Raw genomic sequence first — 20,764 nt, forward strand, 5'->3', positions numbered from 1 at the left:
ATGTTAGAAAAAATGTTTATTCTTTTGCTGCCCAGCATTTAAACTCGTCCCACCAGCTTGTACAGACACTCGTCCTATTCCACAATAATACTTCAACGGGATAAACTAATCCAAACATGCCACAGTGTAACACAACTGACACAAGATGACGTCATGCATCGCTGTGATGAATTTCACATTAAATTATGTATCCCTTGAGCTTTACTCTCAGTCTATGTGCACTCAGGAAAAGACAAAATAATAGTGTTTATATTTACAATTCTCAATGTTCCGCAGTTGTGATTTCATAAAGGGAAATGTAAAAAAAAAAAAAATGCAGATAAGCATAACACTGAGCAATAAAAGGCACAGTAAGGTCACCTCTGGTTTTCAGTGGCATTTTCAGCAGCTATAGTTTAGTAATGCTGAGTGGCTCCTAATTTGCGGTCAAACATCCAAACAGTGTCAACTCTCATGGCACAGCCGTCCCCCGTTCAGTAACCGCTGTCTCTCTCCACGCAGCCCACACCGACCGCGTTGTTGGGACATTTGCAGGAGCGGCCATTGGGGGTCGCTAAACAGAGGTGAGTACAGCCCCCGTTGTTCACGGCACAGTAGTTTTGTCCTAGAGGAAGTAAAGGAAACAAAACATACAAACTCTTACTAATGTGGGACATTCCAAGGCATTTGTATAAATCATAAGCCAGCGTAGCAAGGAACCGGCAGGAAACCGTCTCTTCACTGTTAGTTCAACAGATATACACATACTTAGAGGGAACACATAGCAAACTCCAGATGTTGGAGGCCCCGCTCCCTTGACTCCACATTCCCTGGCTTTACGCATGCAGCCTTATCTAGAAGAGACGAAGGGGCCTGGTGCTGCGCAGTAACATCAGTCATCCTTTTACTTCATGACGAATATTAGCTGCAGAATGCCTCCTGTTGCTTTCAGAAGCTGCCGTTCTTCTTTTTTCTGCATTCAGAGTCCTTTACAGAGGGCACAAAACTGGGCTGCTACATCCGGAAGAGTAGAGGGAATGGATAATAAGGCTGGCTCAAAGGTAGCCCCCTAAATGTACAAGGGTCAAGCTCTTTCTAGCAATGGCTCTTTGTGGGACAGGGAGTGTTTTCCCAGTAATTGCTTGGTAAATAATACAATCAGTAAACATTTTTTTTAAGGCTTCAAGAGCAAACATTTTAAGGGGAATTCACAGGGAAGTATATGGCCCTGTTCCCAACTGCTATGTTTACCTGACGGACACTGTGCGTAGGCTGTGGCGATCCCATATATCTTGGTCCGTTTCTGAGGCTGGAACTCGTCTGACTCCCTGCCGAAATGGCGGTCCACTGCAACCACGGCATCCCTGTCGTGAACACAATAAGCGCAAGAGTTTAGCGATCCGGGAGGATCCCAGCTTGAGAAATGTGAGAATCCTTGCCTCCCCTTGTGTTTTGTGGAAAGTCTGTCAAGAATGAGTAAGGGTTAGTGTAGCTTTCTGAGCCATAACTGACATAGTTTGAGTGCCTCCCCCACCGCCACCTCTCAACCTTCTCCAGCAGAGCTACAGCCTCGCAAGATCAGAGGGAGGCCCTGGGCAGGTCACTCACAGACGCTGAGGTGGAGAAATTGCAAGCAGCTGTCACTTTTTAGGATGCTTCCTCACCCTGCACACACACACACACACACACACGCACACACACAAATAGACACCCCAACCCCCGCATTTTTGGAGTGGCTAACATACAGAATGAGCCGCATAGGAAGAAAGAAAGCTCCACAGTCTTCAGAGAGGTCTGGGAGAACATCAAGGGCCGGTGCTTGAAGGGCGAGGAGCTTTTTGACCTCTGACTTAACCTCTCCTTCCTCTACTTTGACTGATCTGAGTTCTTACATTGCACAGTGGACCATGGATAAAGGCTGGATTATATCCTTCATTCTATAAATTCCAATGTCTTCTAATTTAAAACCATCCACATTACATCAAGGTACTTGAGAACTAAAGCCCAACCACTAAATATGCGTTTAATAGCCTTTAATCATTATGTAAGACACAAATAGGATACAAACATAAAGCACTGTCAGGTTTAATTCATTGGAATACTTAAAGCATTTTCTTTTAGTTACATCTCCTATGTTGTCATTGGATAAAAAACGAAAGAAGTGTTCATGACAGTAGAAAAAGTCAAACCTCCGCCAGTCAGTGTAGTAGATGTTCCTCCCAAAAGACGTGATTCCAAAAGGGTACTGAAGCCCCTCCAGGACCTTTCTGCGGTCGCCGTGGCCCGGATGCGTGCACTCCAGTTTGTGTGTGCCTACAGACGAGAGATTACTGCTGATGAGAAGCCAGACATCATTTCATTGATGAGTCATCTGTCTCTGAAATCTACCATACCTGCGTCTGCCCAGCAAAGCATAGAGCTCTGAGAGTCGTAAGTCAAGCCATTGGGCAGGCCGAGGTCGTCTTTGACCAGCACCCTCCTGTTGGATCCATCCATGTAAGAGGTCTCGATCTTGGGGGCATCGCGGTTCCAATCAGTCCAGTAAAGATTACTGTAAGGACAGGTGTGGTGTCAGTTCACCATCAAACTCCACAGATTTTTTGATCAGATCTTTTAAATTACTGGCAGTTTTTAACATAACACTAATTAAATCATAATGTTACTCTTCCGCAAATAAGTGTAATCCCAAAAATGTTGAGCTATTCCTCTAAATGTGAACCTCCTAAGCGGAACAGACATTTCTACTTTAAAAAGTTCTTTTAAAACTTTAAAAAGTTCCTCAGCGATTGGTATCTGACTTGCAGTTTGTTAACGAGCAGGTAAAGGGTAAAAGTTTTATGTGAAACAACACCCACCCATTGGGAGGGTCGGTGATAATAGCGCGAGGGTTGACGAGATCAGAGTTTATAATGACGCGGCGCTGAGACCCGTCCAGAGAGGCCACCTCGATGTGATCCTTCACAGAGTCCGTCCAGAACATAGTTCGTCCCAAGTGGTCAATGGCGATACCCTCTGGACTGTCCAGGTCTGTTGAGAGGATACATTTTGCACATAAGTTTCTTTGTCTTATGAAAGCAGCCTCCTGATTCACAGCTGGCTGACAGTGAAAGTATAAAAGTGAAGAGTTACCTGATCTAATGACTGCAGTGGGCTCTCCCCCCTGGATGCTGGCCTTGCTGATGGAGGGAGATGTGATTTCTGTCCAGTAGACCATTTTCTCCACACAGTCATAGGCCACTCCGATGATTACCTTCTCCTGCGGAGGGGTCAGGAAGCAACAATCTTTGAAGTGTACTTTGTTCAAACAAGAGTGGTCAGAGATAAAAACACGGAGCAGATGTTTTTTAGTTTTTTTTACGTTAACGTCTAGACAGAAATCCAAAACAGAGTCTCACACAGAGAGTGAGTAACTCGGCCGGGTTTCACACCAGCTGCTTTGGAAATGAGCGCTACAAGAAAGTGCAGATTGCAATTCCAAAGATGTCAGACTGATGTTAGTAATTAGGGTGAATGTCACCATGTGCCTCCAATAAAGTGCAAGCAGTGAATGCATAAAGCAGATGGAGAAATGGCAAAGCTGGAATTCAAGTGTTGTTACCACCAAGGGAGGGGCTTTTGTAAGAGGCTGAGCTGATGTTGCATACGCGAATGAGAAACCCAAACATACTGTAGCTTTTTTGGATTGTTTTCTCAAGTACAATCTGAATCATCCCACATACCAAAAAAAAAACTGACATTGTGCCCAAGATGAACTTAAGAGTTGCTATCCTCTTAAACTTACATATTCACTGTGAAAGATTGATTTACTCAGAAGTGCTTATTGTACAGCTGTGATCTTTGAATCAGCCTTTGTCAAGAACACATTTTCAATGTTAAAATGTCTCAGAAAAATGTTGGTAATTTGGAGACACTTACAGGGAGGTGGAGGACGGCCTTGGCATCGTCCTTCTTCATATCATAACCTTCCAGAGGGATGTGCTCTATCCTGCCACTCTGGGCAAACAGCAGGTGTGTTCCTTGAGGCAGGGGGTGAACGCCGGGTCGAGTGGTGGGTCCAACAGGGGGTGGTGCCACACCAACATGGTCGATACCTACCGGAGACAAACGCTGACAAATCAAGCCTTGTAGAAGGGGAACTAACCCCAAATCAGTTTAGCAGCGGAAATGTTTTCTGGTCGATAAAATCCTCTTCAAAGAGTTGGTGGCTGCTCATTGGTCATGCATGTTTGGTCTTTTTAATACACGGTGGGAGACACTGTGGTCCCTTGTTGTCAAGCGTTGACATGAGATGTACTCACACATTGGTCTGCTGCCAGGCCCGGAGCGAGTCCCAGGGATCTCCTGCCCATTACGGTCCACGCACCAGCACTGTCCCGTGCTGCCGTGGCACTGCGTGGGTTCGTAGGCACCGTTCTCATCACATGTGGGGATGTACTGTCCCACGGGGGGGCGGGGGCCCCGTGGACCATACTCCGTCGCACCCTGCAGACTGTCTCTGTGGGTCTCGCACCGTGTTTTTGTTCTCTCTGAAGTAAAACAGTTACATTGCCACAAACTTATTCATAAGCTCATTTATATCTCCTGTTGTATCCTGCTTTAAATTCAGATACACTAATCCCTTGTAAGGCTGACAAACTCCCTTTGCTATCCAGAAGAAAATGAAAAACAGGTTCCAGCTGGCACCAATATACTCTGGCGGGGAACTCATTTCCAAGCACTTCTCATGCCCAAATGGGAGGAATAAACAATGCTTAGAATGAAAATGATCCGTCTTTTACTATTATTGAGTCTGCAACTGAATCAAAGAAAACAATGACCAAAACCGTCTGAACTCCCACGACCAATTTCCCAAACTAAACTTGCAGCAGCAGAGGCTGAACGTTACCAGACTGGATATGACAACGATGCACTGTTTGAGTAACACGTTGGGTTTGCTTGTCAAAAAGTGACGGCATTCCAAAAGACTTACCTGGAGAGCAGGAGAAGCCGTCGCCATAGTAACCCGGCCTGCACTGGCAGGTAAATGATCCCTGGGTGTTATAACACACAGCGTCCTGATGACACCTGCCAGGCTGGCACTCGTCTATGTCTTCAGGCAGGAGAGAAGTGGTTGAGGAGAGAGTGAGAGATGGAAGAATCGGTCATAGACCGTACAAAATATGTTCCGCATGTCCGAGTCTGTCGTGTCCTTTTACGGTCAGGGATCTACATTATGATCTGGGTCAGCCTGTGCCCAACAACATCAAGCAGAGGCATGGAAAGAATGGAAGCTACGAATGAGTGCTGCTGAGGACCAGCCAAAAAAGCTACACGCCGACTCAGGACCGCCATCTGCTTTTCATGTTTCACCGCTCAAACGCTGCAGATGTATTTTGTAAGCAATCTCACTTCCCCCGGTCCTGAGCAGATGGTTTAACAATTATAGCCTCAAGGTCCATGTGATGGATTTGAAATCTGGACTACTGGATTGGATTTTCCATTTAGCTTGTTGACTAGAACTATTTCACATTCATAACATTAACATTAACAATAAATTCACATTTTCAAAACATGTCATAGGATTTTGGATTGAACCACGCCATGCAGGCAGCCATTGGTTTCCTTAGATTCTTGTTTTTCATCATATCATCACATTATAGGGCATTTGCAAGGAAAAAAAAATCTACTTGAGTGCTTAACAAAAGATGCTCTGACACTCATTGCCTGAGGATGAATATCCAACAACATTTCCATCACCAGAAGCTACTATAATCTATGTACTATGTCCTTGTCAGCTCATGTTTTATCTTCCTCTACGATGATTCTGAGTGACAACATCGCTCATGATTGCAAAGCTTTTTGGCAGCAAACTCTGAAATCTCAGGATTCACATTTTCCTCACAGACACCAGCAAGTACAAAGCCTGTAGTGTTCCACAGGTATAATTACATACTTTTACAGTTTAATTAGAATCAGTTAATAATTCAATTATTAAATAAGCATTTTAAATCAACCATGAATAAACTGCAGGATCATCACATAAACCAAATAATAATTTGATCTTATTATCCTTTGTTTAAATGATAACTAAATAATTTGATTTTAAAATGTACTTGCAGTCCGGCCAATCAGAGCTGCTGCTTAGTATGTTGGATGTCATTTAATTTTTAGGCACACTGCTATCACATCTGTGTAAGTTTGAAGATAAGTCTTAAAACGTACAAAGCTCAAATAACTACAACAATTAGTAATTAACGGGCTAAAATGTGCAAAACCACGTATACAGTTCTGTAAATGTAATGTCAGGATAATAAACGCTAAAGCTATATGCTAACAGTAATTGGTTCTGATATACCATGAGCACTGTATTTTACTGTATTTGAATTAGATGCAATAATGACTCATTCATGTTGTGTATTCCGTAACATTTGAATGAGGCCCATTTTATAGATATTCTGTAACAAAAGCATTACCTTGGCAGACTCTACCGTCTCCTATGAACCCTTGCAGGCAGGAGCAGATGTAGGATGAGCCTCCGGTGTAGCTGCACTGAGCGCGCTCAGGAATGTCACAGTTATGGGTGCCATCTTCACAGGCGTCCACAGGTCGATTAACCTCTGAGGAGAAGAAGACATACTCTGATATGTTACAGTATGTCACAAAATGACCAGACATCACATAAAACTCTGAACAGTTTAACATTTGTGAAATTTTGTCACAATGCTTTTTGTCATTTTTATCTTAGTGAACTTATCTTAGGAATAGTTCAATATTCTGGTATATATGAGAAACTCGGTACCACTCGCATGATAGATATAAGGCTTCTTCCAGCAGTCGGTTAGCTTAGCGTAGCATAAAGACGAAGGCGAAACAGCTAGCCTAAGGTTATTGTATGGATTAAACAAACAAGATACAGCAAGTGAATTAGTAATCTTTAGATCTTTAAATTTGTTAACTCTCTTCTAACTTAAGGCAAGAGAGCAAATAAGCCTATTTCCAAAAATGCTGTACTATTCCTTTAATATATGTAGGTTACAGCTGGGGACATACAGCTGATGACTAAGTGAGAAAAGAATATTGAGGTTGGTTTAGTCTTGAACACTTTCACGTGACTATTTCAAGAACTGTCCTGATGTGGTGTGATGGGTGTATTATTTGACCTGGGCCTGATGAACACACACGCACACGGACACATTGTGGACCTAAAAGCCAAGCACACTTTCTACTAGATAATCTTTAAAATGCCACTGCCCCAGTCAGTTCAAAGTTGTATGAGTGTCATTATGTTTACATGTGTTTTATCTGGCTCACCCTGGCCTACTTGATATGTTCATGCATTTTATTACAGCTTATGTCTGAACCTGCACATCCCAACTACCAGGTGAGATTTCTGAAATATGCATTGTACCCGGCAGTGCACAAACAATACTTACCAGTGCAGGTCTGGCCATCGTTGCCGAACTGATAACCATCTTCGCATTCACAGCGGAAGGTCCCGGGCTGGTTGTTGCAGATGGCGTGGGAGCGACAGATCTGAGGATTCTCTCTGCACTCGTCAATGTCTGATAAAGAGAAGAGCCAATTATCATATGCTAATAACGGCAACCGTGTTTAAGTTTGAGGCTCTGAAGTCGGGATTTGGGATCAGTGTCCTTCATTATCAGATGGAGATCAGAGGAGAGAGCTTGATTGGGTTTCTTAATTACAAATGTTTCAAGATAACATCTGTCTGAGATACTTCCTTCCTCTTTTCACTGCATGTGCCTCAGAGCTCTTCCTGTCTGGTCTCGCATACAAAAGACTCAAGGTTGCATAGAGCATGGACTGCAGTATATATGCTAACCTGGTCTGGGAGTAAGGGAGACTTTGTTTCCCATGTGATACTCCCTCTGCTAATTGGTTAGATTGCCCAGTTCCCCAGGAAGGAAGGCTTTAGAAAGGCTGGGTTTATCAAATGATGGCTCTAAACAGATGTGGAAACTGTTTGAGTTAAAATACATTAATGGTGAGAATCTATATTGCCAAAAACAATGGAAACAAAGGTCCTTTTTTCGTGTCACATCATGTGCCATTCTTACCATAACATGTGCGGCCATCACCATTGAAGCCAGCAGCACACTCGCAGGTGAACTGATTTCCCTCTCCAGGTCGGCACACGGCGTTGGTGTCACAGCCGTGTCTTCCAGTGAAACACGGGTTCTCCTCTGGCTGCCCTCCTGGGAATTGAGGGAGTATTTTAGGACAATCTTACCATTATAATATCAATGAATGTGATACCATGACAAAATAAGCCATAACTTTTAGTAAAACCAGTCCTTGGTCAGGATGTTATACTGTATGTTGCACTCCAGGAAGGAAGTGTGCGCAAACCAAAACAGGAAGACAAAAATATTCTCCATGACCTCACCATTGATATCCCCAATCTTGTTGCTCATGGCGAACCGGATGAGTTCATTATTAGCATTGTACAGGACAAAGACCTGGTCCACGCTGAGCATCTGAGTTGGCTTCATGTCTCTCAAAGACTCGCCATGCTGGCAGCTCTGGAAGGTGATGGTCTGACGCCACTGGTACGACCTTGTGGTAGTGGAGCCATCGAGCAATCTCACTTCGTAGTCCCGAGTGGAGGATGAAGTGATCACTGGAAGGTGTGATAAGCAGGTAAGAAGCAAGTAGATGACTCATTAGTCTTCTTAATGGTTTAGTTATGATAACGAAAGCAGAAAAGAGGTTTTGGACAAGTGCAAAACAACAGGAGAAAAAAGCCACCGACATTTTCATTCAAAACAAAGTGAGTCTCTGTTCAAGCTAGTTCCGCTAGTCGCACGTCGATGTGTCCTTGAGCAAGACACTTAACCCAAAAATTGCTCCCGTAGCTGTGCCTACAGTGTGATTTCTGAATTGTAAGTCGCTTTGGATAAAAGCATCTGCTAAATGACTGTAATGTAATGTAATGTATCTCACAGTTGTTGCTGTACTGGTAGACCTCAGAATAACGGTCGATCTTCACGGTGGAGCCACGAGGAACCTCAGGGACCCGGCCTTCCAGGGTTGTGCTCACCGCCAGGTGGTCGTGCTCATCGATGCCTTTGAACTCCTGCCTGATGGTCAGCTTCTCATTCCCTGGCAGAAAGGTCACCTCAGCCTGCCGTGTGAACTCCCCCCCTACAGAGGACAGAGAAGAGGAGGTTAACTTTAAGACCCTGGCCCTGGATGAACTTTGGCTCGCCGCCTTCTGTCACAGCTGAAGTAACCTGAGGGGAATTCAGCTGGACAGAGTGAGTCAAACTGCAGCTGCATGGCAAAGTGCTTGTAGCAGCGTTGACATTTGTTTACAGAGATTTAGACTTCCTGAATATTCAGTTATGTCATTTTCTAACAAAGTGAATCATGAGAAAAACACACAAAAAAAGCTTCTAGGCGTCACAGATATTATTTGGTGCAGTTGTAGAAATATTTCCCTCACCAATAATACTGAAGCCATTCCTGAAGCCAGGCTGCTCCAAAGCAAACGCCCACCCAATCACACCACCAAGGGCCGACAGGGGCAGCAGTGAAGGTCCAATGGTGTTAGGGATGTCACTGATGGCCACGTAGGAACGGCCATCGTTTACCACAACGTATGAGTGGAGGTCGTTGCTGGTGAACTCCACTGGAGACGCAGAGTCGCCCACATACACTTTTCCATATACTTTACCATTCATCCTCTGTGGCTTTCCTACAAAAACAAACCAAACACCAGAGCTTAACACATACATTTGCCTAGTTTGCTCAAATAATTTCAGGAGTAACGTTAGTGTAATGGTCAATTATATAATACACTGAACATTTAAATTAGGAAAGAAAATACAGCTGAAAATAGAAGATCTTTTAAAGGTGTCTTAAGTGTGTCACATGAATAGGGTATTGAGGTGGGGAACATGGGGACACAGATAATAACAGCATCACAATAAGTCATAGTATTTTATGTTTACTGTTATCTCAACTCAAAACATTCGCTCAAAGAATGTGACAAGAAACTGTCAAAAAAAATTGCCATAGGCACATATTTAACCAAACCCATTTCTCTCCATTTTCTTGAAGCAGTAAAGAATGACAACACTCTACAAATTCAATCTTGTTTCAAAAGAAAAGGGGCGTTACCCTCTGCAACACACTGTATCCCATTGCCATAGAAGCCAGGTCTGCAGTTGCAGCAGTATCCGCTGGAGTGGTCCTTGCAGTCAGCAAACTGGGAGCACTTATTCCTATTGTTTGCACATGTCCCCAGGTTATATGAGAACACTGAAAACAGGGAGAAACATGGTAAGAATGTGGCAGGAACGGCTAATTGATTAAACACTTAGAATTTTCCAACTGTTATAAGCAAAGGGCCTTCGAGTCTTTCTCCAGTGGACTCACCATCTACATTTATATCCATGTCGTCCACCACCAAGACTTCTGGGTTGTCAGGCTGATGTGGCTGGTACTGAACTGGGTGGACTTCAATCTGCGCCCCTTCATAAGGAGGCTCCTGCTCTTTCTGTCCGTTGGTATACACAGTCCTCCTTGCATCAGCGACCTCCTCATCCCTCTCAATGGGCGCCTGTGGCGCGGCCTCGGGGGGCAGGTCAGTGACCTCACCTGGAGCCACGTTGGTGAAATAGGGAGAAGTTCCAATCTCGTACACCCACAAACCCCGCAGGCCAGAGTTGGTCTCTCTTTAAGGAGAAAAGAGACTTTTACTGTCACTGTTCTTAAAGCATTATACAAACACAGCAACTAAATGGCAGGAAATGGTTATTGCTGCCATTGGTTGACTTACTCTGCTAAAGCCCTGATGGATTCCTTGTCATCAGTGGTGGTGCGGTAGTATGGGCCCTGACTGGAAAACAGGAAACCCCGGACCAAACCCTTACTGAAGCCAGCGTGCATGACCACACTGTCGCCTTCCACAGGCGTGGAGGAAAACTGCATCCCGTCCCTCGCATACAGGACAATAGCGTACGATGCAGTCTCCAGGGACGCAATAACCAGCTGGAAGGTGTTTCTCTGCGTGATAAAACATTACAGAGTACGTAAATGACAAGTCACACCACGGATCACTTGAATTACCATGTGATGCTCACCTTCTTGTCAATGCCATCTCCTCTGCTTGGAGGTTCATGGGTGGCGACATTAACCCAGGTGACCACCACAGCATTGATGGGATTGACTTCGTCATCCTCGGGGAAGGCACCGTTGATGTACTGGGCCGCTCGAGTTAGAACATCAGGACTGGAGTCTTGACGGAAGAAAACTTTCCCTACACCATCACTTGTGTCCAGGTCTCCTTGCAGAGCTGCAATCATGCCGAATTTTGGGGGCATATTGCCAAGATATGTCGACTCGCTTGTTGGCTCTGCTGTGGCAACGAACCCATTGGTGTTGATCTGAATTTAAAAGCTCAAGTTGGTAATGGGGATAACAAGGAGTGAGATGACTGTGACACTGTGTGGCCGTCTTTATAGTAACCAGAATAACAACACATGAAGAACTGTTTCACATCAGAGGTGAACCCGGTCCAGTCTGACCCACTTTGATCTTTATTCCACACTCATTAGACTAATGATCCGAGTCAGCTGCCATGTCCTACAAAGGCTCTAATGAACAAAGAAGATGCCATTTAACACAGATTTCACACACTTAAGGTTTAACATGAACACATGCAGGGCTTGTAAATAAAGACAAGCTGGGCTCATGTCAAAAACACACACACTGCACATGGGGCTCCTTTCCAGAGCAAAACAAGAGCACTATTGCTGGCCCGGGCCACACTGTTTCCTGTCCCTGCCCTTTGACGAGCCGCCCCAGAGAGCCCAAAGATTGCACACTAATCGTCATTACAGAAACTTCCTGTCAAAATGGAAGATCAGTGAGTCTGATGTCGCAGACATGGTGCAGAGAGAGATCTTTAAGGTTTGTGGGATATGAATCACACTCAAAAGGAGACGATGAAACCTTCTAATGATTAGATAAAAGGTTTTTTTCTATAACCATGTCTGGTGTTAAAGGCATTACTGTTCCCCTCTAGGGCATAGACAGTTCAGGGACTGTCTCGTAAATGAAAAACAAAAATCTTCAGGCCATATTGACTAACTTATAACTTATAAGTAATCAGCAGTTGGGAACCCCCCCCCCCCCCCCGATTGATTTACTCATGTGTTAACCACAACTTCTTGCCTCAGCTCATCTCCTCTAATAGCTCTGCTCCCTGGGTGAGAATGAACATGTAGCGGTTTCATTAGCGACAAATTAAAACCGATCAAAGGGGAAGTTGTTATCAAAACAGAAATAATGATTACTGCTTCATCGAGTATAGGCTAAACTAACTTTATTAAAAATAAAACACAAACAAAGCTTCATCAAATGTTGAGTTCCTGCCTTTCAAAGGAAAAACCTTTTGTACAAAATCACTCTCTAATAGCGTATCATCCACATGCAACACAATTAAAACCGAGATGCAGCACTTTCTTTGAAGAGAAGACTTTGTATGTCCAATACAATGGTGCAGCTTTCAGCTAAATGTTGCTATTGGGGTTTTTCAAGTCATTTGAAAGCTCCACATGGTTACTGAAACAGCAAATGAAAATCACATGAATCCTCTGAGAATTAACTATGTAACAGACAAACCTCCAAAGTCACTATTTTGCACAGTTTATTATCTAAATATTGCAGGATGTCAATATTTTAAACATAGATGTTTGTATCATACAAGCATCTCACAGTTATGTGAGATACTCACAGTTATGTGACATCAAAATGTTTGGGTTGGATTGCAAAACAAGGACTCTGGTCATTGTGTCAACGGTAAAATGGTAATCTCAGAGGAAGCCGTAACCACAAGATACAGCAGCCTCTGTGATAAGCAAATCAATATTAACACATAGTCCAGAGTATTCTCCGCCCCAGATACATTTTGCAACTTCCATGTATTGTTAAAGGTTGTAGCTACTGAACCCTTTTCACCATAACTACCCGGGTTTTCTAGGCTATGCGCAATTGCGCAAGATCGTTGGACAGTCCACCCCTGACCACAACTCCCACGCGTTTGTGTTAAAATGACAATGCTGGTGTGCCGAGTTGTGGTTTGACTTACGAAGATGCTGCCGAAAGTGCCATCGTAAAACAACACTGGCTTGTCCAGTTCAAGTCGGTGCGTCTGGTCATTCCCCGCTTCCAGTAACTGGTCCCTTGCGCTTGGACCGAAGGGGAAAAGCTCCCCCCGCGTTATGCTCTTCACCGACGCCACGAATCCGAGAAAACTCGCACAGACGAGCCATCCTTGCTGCTGCCAACCCATTGTTCGTGTTTCAGGAGCAGTTGAGCGGTCCTGTGGTTTGTCCAAGCCAAGTTACTGGGAGAGTGACGCACGGGTTCCGCGGAAGAAAGTTCAGTCAAAGTTTTGGAAAACGTGGGGCGGAGTTGAGAGGGGCGCCGAGAGCTGCAGCTTTCATTAAACCACCGACACTGGAGAGAGAAATAAGAGGTAGCCTATGCTTTTCTTTTCATGCTGTTACTTCAACAAATTCCTGAAGTGATGTGGTAATGACTGTAGGCTCTGGGTCAGTTCATTGACATCTGTAGTGATGGCGTTTGGTCCACTTTGAAAAGACTAAACATTTCCGTTATAAAGGTTGGTTGAGGACAGAAGTGGCCAATGAGGTCACATTCACATCGCATCACTGGATTTAAAACCTGACCTGCAGCTCAGTGTCTTAGTATTACCAAAACAGCAGAGAGCAGCCATCAGTGTTTGGATGATAAGGTACTATAAAACACAGGGGCCACTGTGTTGGAGGTCCAAGTGTCTCCAGAGGGACAACACTGGGCTGTATTAGCAGATCTGGACACAGGCCAAGGGGCCATCAGAGCATAGACATCAGAGCATGGACCAGTTACCAGCAACAGAGCCCCATGGCCGGTTTGATTGAAACATTATGTAAAGGACAATATCACAGAGCACTGTACCATACACTAATCATTTGAGGTATCCCGCTGCGGCTATCAGACTGGACTCCAGCTGGGATAATGAGGGGCGTGCTGGTAATATGGTTCTGTTTCTGTCCTGCAACCGGATGCTCAGCCATCCATCCAACACTTTGGTCCACTCATCTGAACAACTGTTGGCCGCATTGCCATCACATTTTAATACGGGTATTCATGGTTCCCATGATTCCTCATGATTTGTTGTGACCGCTGACCTTTTTTTTGGCGCTAACATCAGCCGAAAATAGCTTTTGCCAACACTTTGGTCCATAACAATGAGCTTTGAAAATGAAATTAGGTAACATATGACCTCTCAATGAAGGACAATATTCCCCACTAGACCGAGTATGGACAATCGCAATCCCCAGATAAGAATTAATAATGTTTTTGTGACCCCCTGCCCTTTTCCAAAGTCCACCCTGTGTGTCCACCACCAGACCAAGATTTCATTTCATGAGAGATATCAAAACTGAAAGTACAGATTGTGCATCATGGATCCTTCCCAGCCTGGGGACCACCCACATAACATTATGTGTAAGATTGCCAAAGTGCTCAGTAAAGCTGAGAGAATGAAAATACATATTATTTTGTTGCACAAAATTACATTTATTTTTTCTTTTGAAGTAGTGTATATGTTCACCTCTGGCCTCTGAAAAACTTTTTTTTTTGTGTTCTAAAATGAGGAAATCTAAATGAATCTTGTCAAACTGCTGACACCTCAGATCATCCAGGCTGAAGACATAACTTGTGACGAAAGGTCCTCTGCAGATATTAGTTTTAAGGGATCACAAGGCAAATAGCTTGGGAACCACAGAGGATGAGAGTTTTGTGTTCACATTTGTGGAGCTTCTCTCTTGCACCACCCTCGGGTCAAAATATACAATGACCATATTGTTGTGAAACTTACTGGTACATTTATGTTTTTCTTTAGCATCTCCCTCAGGGCAAACCTTCCATTTTCTGCCTCTCTACGAGTGGATCTTTAAGATGAGCTTTTCAGCCACAGAGGCTGAAATCAGAAATAATCTAAAGACATTTAAATGTCAACCAGTTCATTTTTGAAATGAGAAATTTAAGATACCATGCAGAAACATCCATCTGGATGTCGTTGACGGATTTTAAATACTAAGCTGGAAACCATAGTATTTTGCAAAGAGACCATTCACAAGAGAATTAAACATAGCATATGTATTTCCGTTGGTTTCCTTTCTTTTTAATTGTCTCATCTGATTCTATGTTACATTATTTCTCCCACTTTGAATCCCTCCCAGCCTTTCCATCTTTATACGGTTGAATGGCGCCACCTTCTGATCATTTGTATGAAGTTTGCATTTGTGGTTTCTGAATATATTCTCCAGAGAATTAAGAGGTTTTCAGAGATGAATACAAATGTATGTACATACAGTAGGAACATCAACACCATAGATGTATTTGTTGAATTTATTATTCAACAAAGTAAGGCCAAAATATTTTTTCAAGGATGTTGAATAGTGAGGACCAATTTATCTGAAATGTTATCAGCACAGGAATCAGATTCATAATAACTGCAGAAGTCGCTAACAGTGCTTCTATGCATAAAACTAAACATAGTCCCCCAAATGGTGACACCTGTCTTCATATAAATGCAATATCTGTCGATATTCACTCCACTTAAATGGCGATGCACATCAGTGTTGGACACTCAGTGGCTGATGGGATATTTTCCTCGGGGCCACTGATGTGTTTGAGTGAGTCTGTTATCTCTGAGCGTGTTGCCTGGAAACCAGCAGTGGACTCGGCTCTGATCAGCTTGATAATCAGACTGAAGTGCCATTTTTGTCACCACTCAATTATTTTTTCTTTTTTATTCACAGACAAAACTGGAGACGTGGCCGAACTAAAGGGCTGGAGCCGGGCTGAGGAAACTCTGGGAACATCACATTAAATGTTTTGTATATTTTTTGGACTAAATATGTTGCTTCCATATCTAAAAGGCTCTCAGCTAGGTGTCCGCCATTATTAAATAGTGTGTGTTTCCTGAAAACAAAGACATAAAAAAGGAAGTACACAATGATGTAATTGAATTAATATCTTCATCTCACACATTAGAGGCCAACGTTTTAAAGGGTATTTTAATAATGTGGCTGACAGTATCCGGCCTGGTGTGGTGCTGGGTGGTAGTGTCCCCGTGTGCAAAAAGATTAACGTTTCACAGCAGTCAAAGGGGAGCTGGAGTGACCTCCATCCTTGGCCTTCCTCATGTTCACATGACCCAGTCTTGTGAAACAAAAACAAAAAAAAACAGCTATCACTAACCACAACAAGCTTCACTGAAGTTTGAGTGCTGATTAAACTTCTTCTTGGATCGTAAACCAAATTCTGCTTCTCTAAAATAGACCTGAAGTACTGTTGGTTTTAATTAAAGGGGAACTCTGGTGATTTTACACATTGAGATAAGTTTCTTTGTCATGTTGAGAACTACTCACTGCTACAACTTGGAGGAGCTTTCTAAAGTCCAAGAAAACAACCCTGGTGTTTCCCGGGTAGAGAGGGTCCAATTCAAAATGCTACTGATTTGAAATTGTAGGATCCAGTATTTTTTTTAAATATTCGGGACAAAAAGTCTCAATGAGTTGACTTCTGCTGCATTAATTTGACCATTATTTAACCATTTTAACATCATGTCAAAGCTGGATTACTTGCTCCTTCTCAACAAACGTTGACCCTCAGGACTCCAGGTGGCAATTACATTGTGATGATTAGATTACTTGATCGATAAAAGTTTAATACAGTAATAAAACGCTATGGTACCACTTTAATGTATAGAACTTGATGATTAGGGATATTGTATTAATTAATATGTGGGAAGATACTACAAACACTTCTGGTTTATTCTGTCTATGGGTCCTTTTTTAATTGATAGTTTACAGTGAAGCAAGACAGTGAGAACCAAGGACATTGCGACCACACACAACTCTAATTATAATTTAATTTAGCAGTTAATGCTTTTTGTTGTGCTTTAGCTCCAGTTCTCATATAGTTTTTCAGTATTTTGCTTCTCAAAAATGTTTTCTTTTAATCAAATTAGAACTTGAATATAATAAAATTAATAATGATATTGTACACTTTTAGTATTTAACACTGTGACTATCTTTCACAGCAATTTCTGCTACAATACGTGTTATCTTCTGGCGTGATTTATGATTTATTCCTGTTTTTACTGTAGGCCTACGCACATAGTTCGTGAAAAGGTTGTATATATTGCTTATGAACTCACCAGTGTTGAATGAGGGTGATTTTGGATGTGATATTTTGTCATGCACCTTGATAAAATTAAAGTAAATCTGAGACGCTCTCTGGGGATCAGAGCAGCGGTGGGAAGCCCCATCACAGGGTTAAAGGTACAGTAGCGTGCGTCAGCTGATGCGTAGCGTCACGTAATGAGCGCGCGGAGGGGCTGGAGGGGGCGGAGGCTGGTCCTCCGCGCTGAGCTCCTCGCGGCAGGCTGCTCTCAGCAGCTTCCTGCCCCGCCGCCGTCCCCTGACAAACGGCTCATTCTCATCACTGATCATGTGCCTCGCTCGCTGGCTGTCTGTGGCTCCGCAGCAGGAAGTTAGCCTTGTTTTCTTTTCTCCCTCCACCTGACAGCCACATTCAAAGCATTATTACTTCCCTCTTTTTCTAACTTTTTTTTTTTTTTTTGGCCGCGGCTCTCACCTCTCCTTCTGCGGTACGCGACAGCCGAGAGGCTGGCTCTGTGAAAGCCAGAGCCCGGCGGCCAACACCGGCCAGAGGAACCCCTCCGCTCTGCTCCCTCCTCCCCACGGTCAGGGACAGCAGGTCCATGGAGGCCCCGCTGGAGGAGAAGGAGCCGTCTCCGATGGACAGGTCCATGCCTCTGCCTACCTTGAGTCCGGCCGTGCCCACCTACGTCACTCTGGGCCTGACGGTGGTCTACACCGTCTTCTACTCCCTCCTCTTCATCTTCGTCTACGTCCAGCTCTGGCTGGTCCTGCGCTACCGACACAAGCGCTTCAGCTACCAGACCGCGTTCCTGTCGCTGTGCCTGCTGTGGTCGGCCCTGCGCACCGTGCTCTTCTCCTTCTACTTCCAGAACTTTGTCACGGCCAACACCTTGGGCCCGTTCCCCTTCTGGCTGCTGTACTGCTTCCCCGTCTGCCTCCAGTTCTTCACACTGAGTCTCATGAACCTTTACCTCGCACAGGTGAGTTACAGGCCGGGGTTCATGTAGTGGCAGCATGTGTGTGCCACTTATCCACTTACACATCTGTAATGTGAGGACAGTGTTTGGATTATTTTAGTCTTAACTATATCTGATTTAAAGCCCCCCATCCACTCAAACGTGCAGTGGAAGTCAATATGCAACTTTTACATGTATGTGGAAACCTGAAACCTCCAGTGCACTGTACAATGAGACTGGATCTGTGAATGAGATAGGAGACGTCTTACATCCAGAAATTAAACTTAAAAATGTATTTTGGATTTTTCAACAAGGCCAAAAAGTAGATGTCATTTTAGCCCTTTTTAACAAGTTATTTTTTTTAATTAGACATACATTATTATTCCAGAGTGCTTTTAAATGTCATAAAACATGTCTGTTAAATACACTTCCTTCATGTGAACTAGTGCCTGAAATCTAAATCTAAAATGTCTCCTGGTGATAACATGACATCGAACAGAATACGATCATTTAGAGATAGTTCAAATAAAAACCATTAGGACTGAGCATTTGGTTTAAATATCACAACAATATTAAGAATAGTTTATAACTAATGAGTATTTCTGGCTATTGACTATACTTTTGATTAAAATAAATAAAAAAAATAATTATCATTATGTTAATTACAAGCTAGCTGATCTCAATGTGGTGATTTCACATGTTTGACATTTTTGCTTGTGAAAGGAACAGCTGATTATCACGATTCATTTATTGTTAATCAACTAATCATTGTGCTCTAAATATGAATACATATTTACATATTTAGGAATGTATTAACTTGATGTTCAGAGCAATTAACTGTATTTCAATTCCTTTGCTTAACATCAATAAAAAGGGTTAAAACAAATCATTTAACTACAATTTTAGTGACTTTTTAATTGAAATTTTGCTTTTAGTCAGAATTTTGAATTTGAAAAATGTATCAAATCAATAATACGACATGATAACATAGATATCGACACTAAATTATCGTTCAGGCCGATCTGCTGCAGTGAATACATCTGATGTGGTTTGAGTCACAGTTGTGAGTTGAGTGTGCGACACAAAGCATTAGAGCGCTGTGCTGTGTGAACACTGAGCGTCCAATGTTCAAAACTGCGAAGTTCCTGTTTCAGAAGAACGGGTCTTGTTTTTCGTTCGGGCGAGAATACAGAAGTGAAAGCGGGACGCCTAAATAGCCTGACACTGACGCACTAAGTGATTTATTTTCACAGGTCGTTTTCAAGGCAAAGTCGAAATATGCACCAGAGCTTTTGAGATACAGGTACGATCAGACCGTGGTGCAATGTCATTCACCATTAAATTATATTTGTCTGTAATTTTTGGCCAAGAAAAGGTGACCATGTGAGGGTAATAATATCTCTGGTGATCCTCAGGCTGCCGCTGTACCTGCTCTTCCTGTTCATCAGCCTGGTGTTTCTAGTAGTGAACCTGGTGTGTGCCCTGCTGGTGAGGATGTCCTCTGCAGAAGCTCACACCATCGTGCTGGTGAGGGTCGCCATCAACGACACGCTGTTTGTCCTGTGTGCCGTCTCGCTCTCCGTGTGTCTCTACAAGGTGGCTAAGATGTCGCTGGCCAACATTTACCTGGAATCCAAAGTAAGAAACACTTCCCTGTCCTGTGTAGCACTGAGAGGAACACGCGTGTGTGTGTGTGTGTGTGTGTGTGTGTGTGTGTGTGTGTGTGTGTGTGTGTGTGTGTGTGTGTGTGTGTGTGTGTGTGTGTGTGTGTGTATTGGGCACTGCTTGCTTATAGCAGCCTTGTGTGAAGATGCACATCTTCATATAATTTATGCTGGTTGTGCTTCACAAGCCAGCAAACATGATAACTGGCGCCTGGAATCCAAAATGTATCACAGCTGTTCCAACCTTCAGTTTCCCTGTAGTGTTTTTATGATTTCATAAAAATAGTTGATAAGATCTCATTTCCTCCTAAAGGTAGATGATCATTTCTCATTTCCTCCTCATTAACTGTGCAGGGGACGTCAGTGTGCCAGGTGACCGTTATAGGAGCCATCGTCATCCTCCTGTACTCTTCCAGGGCCTGCTACAATCTGGTCGTCCTGGGACTCTCAAACAAGAGCATCAGCTCCTTTGACTACGACTGGTACAACGTGTCAGACCAGGTGAACCGCCGGAGGCTCACAATGCCTTTTGGATTCACAAGAACAGGCTTTTTTCTTAGAGCCATCGGTCGACGGTTCAGACCGATCTATGCGAGTCACGGCTGTTATGGGAGAAAGCTGAAAGACTTTTTTTGTGTTGTGTTTTTCAGGCAGATTTACGGTCGACTCTGGGCGACGCCGGCTACATCGTCTTCGGAGTGATCTTGTTCGTATGGGAGCTGCTCCCCACCTCTCTCATGGTTTTCTTCTTCAGAGTTCGGCAGCCAGACCTAGACAGGGTGAGCCAGCGAGCACTTACCTCAGCTAGTGTTTACCAACCTAAAGGGGGTCGGGAATCCTCCCCGGGGTTCACAAGATGAATCTGAGGGAATCACGAGATTGTTTATAGTAAAAGCAGATAAGTCGTACTGTAGTTCAACTACAGAAAGAGTCTGTTTCTGTCTTGTGAAATACT

At 43.5% G+C, this 20,764-nt stretch overlaps 2 protein-coding genes across 2 annotated transcripts; one reads left to right on the forward strand and one right to left on the reverse strand.

Annotated features, from left to right (window-relative positions):
- Position 1: 1 nt before the first annotated feature.
- On the reverse strand, positions 2 to 13,355 carry nid1a (nidogen 1a). The gene is made up of 20 exons (XM_068725256.1): positions 13,076 to 13,355; positions 11,067 to 11,369; positions 10,763 to 10,989; positions 10,360 to 10,658; positions 10,102 to 10,242; positions 9,425 to 9,676; positions 8,923 to 9,123; positions 8,366 to 8,599; positions 8,037 to 8,174; positions 7,392 to 7,520; positions 6,432 to 6,575; positions 4,949 to 5,068; positions 4,278 to 4,505; positions 3,895 to 4,070; positions 3,109 to 3,235; positions 2,835 to 3,006; positions 2,373 to 2,530; positions 2,169 to 2,292; positions 1,231 to 1,343; positions 2 to 604 (listed from the first exon to the last, which is right to left on the reverse strand). Exons 1-20 carry the CDS (start codon positions 13,277 to 13,279, stop codon positions 474 to 476), a joined length of 3,621 nt encoding a protein of 1,206 aa, XP_068581357.1. The 5' UTR covers positions 13,280 to 13,355; the 3' UTR covers positions 2 to 473.
- A 4,024-nt stretch (positions 13,356 to 17,379) lies between these two features.
- gpr137ba (G protein-coupled receptor 137Ba) lies at positions 17,380 to 20,702 on the forward strand. Its single transcript, XM_068725269.1, has 5 exons — positions 17,380 to 18,169; positions 19,399 to 19,448; positions 19,561 to 19,783; positions 20,164 to 20,310; positions 20,460 to 20,702. The coding sequence occupies exons 1-5, from the start codon at positions 17,789 to 17,791 to the stop codon at positions 20,667 to 20,669; spliced, it is 1,011 nt and encodes a 336-aa protein (XP_068581370.1). The 5' UTR covers positions 17,380 to 17,788; the 3' UTR covers positions 20,670 to 20,702.
- The last annotated feature ends 62 nt before the right edge of the window (positions 20,703 to 20,764 follow it).

This window comes from Cebidichthys violaceus, unplaced genomic scaffold (assembly GCF_023349555.1).
Source record: "Cebidichthys violaceus isolate CVI_PGR_0920_01 unplaced genomic scaffold, fCebVio1.0.p SCAF_10, whole genome shotgun sequence".
Taxonomy (NCBI): Eukaryota; Metazoa; Chordata; class Actinopteri; order Perciformes; family Stichaeidae; genus Cebidichthys; species Cebidichthys violaceus.